General features: G+C 37.9%; 1 protein-coding gene across 2 annotated transcripts; it reads left to right on the top strand.

Annotated features, from left to right (window-relative positions):
* Nucleotides 1-871: 871 nt before the first annotated feature.
* Nucleotides 872-5,811, top strand: TUB6 (beta-6 tubulin). Of its 2 annotated transcripts, XM_077362371.1 has the most exons (5): nt 900-999; nt 1,642-1,700; nt 1,865-2,334; nt 2,949-3,218; nt 4,829-5,811. In XM_077362371.1, the coding sequence occupies exons 3-5, from the start codon at nt 1,941-1,943 to the stop codon at nt 5,503-5,505; spliced, it is 1,341 nt and encodes a 446-aa protein (XP_077218486.1). In that variant the 5' UTR covers nt 900-999; nt 1,642-1,700; nt 1,865-1,940; the 3' UTR covers nt 5,506-5,811. The 2 variants fall into 2 exon arrangements, with proteins under 2 accessions (XP_077218487.1, XP_077218486.1); XM_077362372.1 differs by lacking the exon at nt 1,642-1,700 and having other exon boundaries at nt 872-999.
* The last annotated feature ends 1,065 nt before the right edge of the window (nt 5,812-6,876 follow it).

Below are 6,876 nucleotides of genomic sequence, written 5' to 3'. Positions count from 1 at the left end.
CTAGAGTGGACTGGCCCGGGAAGAAAGGGGACAAATATATCACTTCACAAGATAAATATATGGTTTTAAATGACCGTACGGGCCATAAAAGTTTCTCTTACAAATATTAAATAGAAAGGGGGTATTTATGTCATTAAAACCCACCCCTTTCAAAAGTTCTAAAACTTTCCGGAGAGCTCTTCAATGGATACATTGGTCATTTCATTTAATACCAAAAGCATAAAAAAAGAGAGGAAAGTGTCTCTAGTCTCTCTCCTAGATAAGCTTATCTACTCCTCCCTTTAAAAAAACACAGTGGGCCCACGCTGTTTGGATGATCCAAAGCATTCATTTGATAGGTCCTAACATAGATAGGGTGTGCCCAAAAAATCAGCACCAAAGGGTCATCCTAGAACTTCGTTTTGTTGGGCACACCGTGTCCAAAATGGACGCATATTGGATGTTTATATGTGTCCATTCTGGGTACCACAAGGCACCACAAAACGAAGTTCTAGGATGACCCTTTGGTGCTGATTTTTTGGGCACACCCTATCTATGTTAGGACCTATCAAATGAATGCCTTGGATCATCCAAACAGCGTGGGCCGATTGTGTTTTTTTAAAGGGAGGAGTAGATAAGCTTATCTAGGGGAGAGACCAGAGACACTTTCCTCAAAAAAATAAAAAAAATAGTCGGTTTATAAGTTTATAACTAATGAAAGGGGTATTTATGTCATTAAAACCCACGATTTTTTTAAAAACAGAACCGTACTTCGCCAGCAGGGCAAATGAACACTCCAGTCGTCCGATCTAAACATCTAACGGCATCCAACGGTTAATTAAAAAAAGGAGGGAATGAATATTAGCCGTCCGATATCTCCTCTTCCCCTCCCATCACCTATATAAACATTTTAGGGCTCATTTCTCTGCCATTTCTCTCCGATTGGACTCAGATCGCCGGCATTTCGCCGAGCGTTGGAATTTTTGCAGATAATTCCAAGATCTCTTCTCCAAATCGCAGGTAATCTTCGATTTCGTTCTCAGTTTCCAGTAATTTTCAATTTCTCTACTAATTTCCCTTCATGTTGTGTATAATTTCAAGATATGTTATCCAGATCACCGTAAATCTTCGATTTAATACTCGTTTGTAGTAATTTTTAATCTCTCTGCTAATTTCCCTTCATTTTGGATCTGTTATCCTGATCACCGTAAATTTTCAATCTCTCTACTAATTTCTCTTCATTTTGCATATAATTTCAAGATCTGTTATGCAGAACACTGTAAATCTTCGATTTCATACTCGTTTCTAGTAATTTTTAATCTCTCTACTAATCTCCCTTCATTTTCCATATAATTTCAAGATCTGTTATCCAGATCACCGTAAATCTTCGATTTCGTTCTCGTTTCTAGTAATTTTCAATCTCTCTACAAATTTCCCTTCATTTTGCATATAATTTCAAGATCTGTTATCCAGATCACCGGTAATCTTCAATTTCGTTCTCGTTTATAGTAATTTTCCATATCTCTACTAATTTCACTTCATTTTGCTTGTAATTTCAAGATCTGTTATACAGATCAATCTAAATCTTCGATTTCATACTCGTTTCTTGTAATTTTCTGTAGATCGCATCTATATGTATACTAATTTTTCTTCATTTTACAGAAAATTTCCTGATCTGTTCTCCAGATCACAAGAAATCTTCAATTTCGTTCTCGTTTCTGGTAATTTTCCATTGATCGCATCGATGTCTCTTCTATTTCTCCTTCATTCATTCATTTTGCAAATAATTTCCAGATCTATTCTCCAGATAACCTGAAATTTTCGATTTCGTTCTCGTTTCTAGTAATTTTCAGGAGATCTCTACTGATTTTCCTTCATTTTGCAGATAGTTTCCAGATCTGCTCTCCAGATCACCCGAAATCTTCAATTCCGTTCTCTTTCTAGTAATCTTTTTAAAAAAAATGAGAGAAATCCTTCACATTCAAGGCGGACAATGCGGAAACCAGATCGGATCGAAGTTCTGGGAAGTTGTTTGCGACGAACACGGGATCGATCCGACTGGTCGATACACAGGAACCTCCGATCTTCAATTGGAGCGCGTCAATGTATACTATAACGAGGCTTCTTGCGGGAGGTTCGTTCCTCGAGCTGTGCTCATGGATCTGGAGCCTGGAACCATGGACAGTGTAAGAACTGGACCGTACGGACAGATATTCCGGCCCGATAACTTTGTTTTCGGGCAGTCCGGTGCCGGGAATAACTGGGCGAAGGGACATTACACTGAGGGGGCGGAGCTCATTGATTCGGTTCTTGATGTCGTCCGAAAGGAGGCCGAGAACTGCGATTGTCTTCAAGGTATACTGTGTTTTTGGTTTTTTACTCTGTTCTTTTGTCATTTGTTATTTCAATCTGATTTGTGTTTGTTTGGGTGGCATTTTGTCTATGTATTTAGGGTTATGGTTTTCTAGCTGGGAATTTCGCATTTCTTTTGTAGGATTGGATAGTTTTTTTTCTTGATGATGTTGAGTTGATTGTATCATATTGCATTGCATTTTAATAAATGGTGTAAATCCTTTTTTAAAATGGATAGAAATTTTTTTAAAAAAATCCAGGGTTTGGGTTTTGGACCTTTTTTTGTTTTGTTTTGAGGGTTTGGGGATGTGATGAGGATGATCTCTTTATTTTCATTCCACTGTTTGGGTTTCCAAACTGAATCCATGTCTACAAAATCAGAAAATCGAGGGTCTATGTTTCGAAATTGGATAAAAATGGGCAGGGTTATGGTTATAAACCAAATCCAATTTCAGAAACAGAAAATGAAAATGCACTTTGGATTAGGAATCTTCGTATTTATTTTCGTTCATTGTATGAATTTAGTTATCCAGATCCAGATTCTGACTCTCTTTAACCCTCATTACTTCTCAGTATCCTGACTTTTTTTGTTTTGTTTTTTTGTTTTTGGTGATTAGGGTTTCAGGTGTGCCACTCTCTTGGTGGTGGAACTGGCTCTGGAATGGGGACGTTACTGATATCAAAGATCAGAGAAGAATACCCCGATCGGATGATGCTCACTTTCTCTGTATTTCCTTCGCCTAAAGTTTCTGATACAGTGGTTGAGCCATACAATGCTACTCTCTCTGTTCATCAGCTGGTGGAGAATGCTGATGAGTGTATGGTGCTGGATAATGAGGCACTCTATGAGATCTGCTTCAGAACTCTCAAGCTTACTACTCCTAGCTGTAAGTATACTATATACCATTCAAAACCTCACATTAATATATCCTTTAGGGGGTCTTGTATGAATTATTTTTCTATGATTTTTTTCATTGCTCTTCTTTGATTCTATGATTTTTTTTATTTTTTTTTTTGCATTTATGAAAATTTGTTTCCTTTCTATTTACTGACTGCAGATGACCCTGCTTTATTAAGTATTTATTTAAATATATTTTTGTTGTCTTTCAGTAAATTATATTGATATATTCAGTTTTTGACAGAGTAAAAGAAATTCTCTATTACTTATTTGTATTGTTTTGGGTTAGAAAAATATCTATGCTATGACATTATAATTCTGAGAACCAATTGATTTACTGTTTGTTACTTTGTTTAATTCTAGGTACAGTACCTTCTACTCAGTTTTTTTTACTCAGGTTGGAACGATGGTAATATTGTCCTTAAAAGACTACAAAAACACTTCACTTATTTCTTAACTTCTAATTAGCTTGGTGTGGTCACACCCACTTGCAGCTTGGTCAACATAGAGTAAATAGCTCTCTTCAATTTAATTACTTACCCTTAAACTTGAATATGACATCTTTTTTATCATCTAGGCTAATTAGGATATTGACATTTGTTGTAACTATTTCAGCTATGACCTTCAGGTTGAGTGAAAGCTGCTGCTGCTAGTAATAACATAAAACTGAAAATGTACCATCCATAGTCTATGACTTATATTTCTTTTGCTGGATCTTAAAAGCCGCTTGGAAAATAAGCATGGCGAAAGTATCCTCAATAATTTTTACTGGGTTATTTGCTACTTGAGGGCAAATCCCACCTGGAACTTACTCTGGAATTGTCTTAACACGTCCCTTTATTTATCTAGGTTAGGTACAGCATTCATGGCCTTAAAAGGGATGGGCTCTCTGCTGTTTCTGTTTCTCTAGAACTTAATATCTTTGAACTGAATGAATAGGCGGAAGAAGACTGACCAAGCTGTCAATTGGTCAACACAATGCACATGGTTTGTTGGTCGATGATGCTAAAAGATGTACATTGAACAGCATATTTGTGTTTCTATGGTCATTTTCAGTTCTGATTTTATTACATGAAGATGTATTGCCTTGTCTAATTCTGTTTGTGCAAATTGCCTTTTGAGTTCTCAATCATGTGTGTTATTTTCTGAGGTTTCAGGCTGGATGATGGAATTGGCAGTAGTATCCTGGACCAGAATATGAATTAAGTTTCCTCTTTCTCTAGTCGAAATGTAAAAAATTATGCTGATTATATTTGCAGTTCACTGTTTGATCTCTTATGCTTAGTATAGCGGTGGGTAAAGAAACTTAGTAGATAATACACTGCCCCAAAATTTATCTAAGGAACATTTCAAACTTTCACTAACCTTCTGTTCTATGTTAAGATCAAAACCGCCAATTGATTACATTCGCCTTTGAATTGCAACTGATCTAACATGCTTGACTTGTATAATGGAGGCACAGTCACATTGCAATCTGTTAATGTATGGCTGCCTGTGATTTATGTTAGGATCATTAAAATTTCTTATTCTCCATTTAATGCTTTTTCATTGCACGTGTATATACAATACTGACAACCAGTTTACTGAATTTTCTCTCAGTCGGTGATCTGAATCACTTGATCTCTGCAACAATGAGTGGTGTTACTTGTTGCCTGAGATTCCCTGGTCAGTTGAACTCTGACCTCCGAAAGCTTGCTGTCAACCTAATCCCCTTCCCTCGTCTCCATTTCTTCATGGTTGGATTTGCCCCCCTCACCTCACGTGGGTCCCAGCAGTACCGTGCTCTTACCGTTCCTGAGCTTACTCAGCAAATGTGGGATTCCAAGAACATGATGTGTGCAGCCGACCCCCGCCATGGCCGCTACTTGACTGCCTCTGCCATGTTCAGAGGCAAAATGAGCACCAAGGAAGTCGATGAGCAGATGATCAACGTGCAGAACAAGAACTCATCTTACTTTGTTGAATGGATTCCCAACAATGTGAAGTCCAGTGTCTGCGACATCCCACCCAGGGGACTCTCCATGGCTTCGACTTTCATTGGAAACTCGACCTCAATCCAAGAGATGTTTCGGAGAGTTTCGGAGCAGTTTACAGCCATGTTTAGAAGGAAAGCTTTCTTGCATTGGTACACAGGAGAGGGGATGGACGAGATGGAGTTCACAGAGGCTGAAAGTAACATGAACGATCTAGTGTCGGAATATCAGCAGTACCAGGATGCAACAGCTGATGAGGAGGGTGATTATGAGGATGAGGAAGAAGAGCTCCAGGAGACGTGAGCTTGGTTTATGAATGCTCATGCTTTGGTATGTCTTTTTCTCCCAACTAGGAAGTTTTTGGTTTCTGTGGGGTGATTTATTATATGGGATAGTAGTAGGTTTAAATGTGGGGCTGGTGAATAGGGAATGTGGGAGTTTGTTATTTCATGTTTGAATTCTGGGATTTGCTTTAGTAGGTAGGTACTAGTAGTGTAGTATGAGTCTTTGCTATATGACTACTGCCACTGTGTAACTGCATATTTTTACTTCCCGGAGAGTATGAGCTTCCCTCCTGTAATGATACCTAATAAAATTTAGCTTTTCAGATATTTGGTATAGTCAATCTCTGGGACGCCAATATTTTGAGGTTTGTTGATTCGGTTGTGTGGATGAACTTGCTTTGCTGAAACTTAATTGAAGAAAATGTTTCTAAATTTGATTTGTGTCACTATAATTGAACGCAGGACTATCAAATCCAAGGCAATGATTTGAACTAATGGGATGGCCAAATGGGTTCTACTGAGAAAACAAAAGAAAAATGCATGAACTCATTCTTCAGTTCATTGATGCTAAATTCAAACTCTTGCCAGTAAGTCTCTAGCATATTCAAACTCTTCAATATAAATCGAAAATCGGGATTTTTTTGCCAGTAAGTCCAAATATTTTATAAACTGTCACTAAAAAAAGTGTAGTATTTGAAAAGTCTGCATCTGAAGACGTAACTACTGAATAATCTCTATAATTAAACTGAAGTCACAATTTTAAGGACTTCAGACTCATTTCTCAAACTCTCCTTTCTACCCTGCCTTATCGCCTGTTTGTTTACTTCAAAACAAAAAGAAAACCTCATCAGATGCTAAAAGATTAGATGGAGTTACCTCAAGAGAAACATCATCAGAGAAGAGATGTAGCAAGAGAAGACTAGGACAGGGCACAAAGAAGCAGACAATGACAATTGAGAGGGGAAGGAAGTAGAAGACTCCAACTGAAGGGGAGATGTGGTTTTAGATTTGAGAGGGCTATTCACTGTAGAACCGGGCACATGAGCTGAAGAAATGTAGTTAGAAAGTAGTTATTACCAAAGCATTGTAAATATTAGGCATCTTAATGTTGTTAGAAGGTAGAAAAGATGGGGAATAGGTGATTGGGTTTGTTGTAGGTGCATGTTTTAAAACTTTTAAGAGGTCGTGAGAAATGCTAGGTTAGGCTCCCCGACTGATAGGTGATTGAGAGAAGGAAACAATGCTAGACTCCCCGACTGCATATCTCGGGTGTTCACTCTAAGGGTTCCTCTGACAGAGATTCGTGGTAGTGGTATATCTGGATTTTGAGGATGACCATACAGTGAGGTTGTATACTCAATTGCCATGGAAAGATGGTTTTTGAGTGTTC

Source organism: Tasmannia lanceolata, unplaced genomic scaffold (genome assembly GCF_043159265.1).
Source record: "Tasmannia lanceolata isolate RefF3 unplaced genomic scaffold, GAP_Taslan_0.1 ptg000019l, whole genome shotgun sequence".
Lineage (NCBI taxonomy): Eukaryota > Viridiplantae > Streptophyta > Magnoliopsida > Canellales > Winteraceae > Tasmannia > Tasmannia lanceolata.
The sequence above is the reverse complement of the archived record's forward strand: the minus strand, read 5'-3'. Positions and strand labels throughout refer to the sequence as shown.

Coding starts and splice junctions, on each gene's coding strand:
- TUB6 (XM_077362372.1), top strand. CDS start 1,941: ATGAGAGAAATCCTTCACATTCAAGGCGGACAATGCGGAAACCAGATC. Junction 2,335..2,948: donor GAACTGCGATTGTCTTCAAG/GTATACTGTGTT, acceptor TTTGGTGATTAG/GGTTTCAGGTGTGCCACTCT. Junction 3,219..4,828: donor CAAGCTTACTACTCCTAGCT/GTAAGTATACTA, acceptor ATTTTCTCTCAG/TCGGTGATCTGAATCACTTG.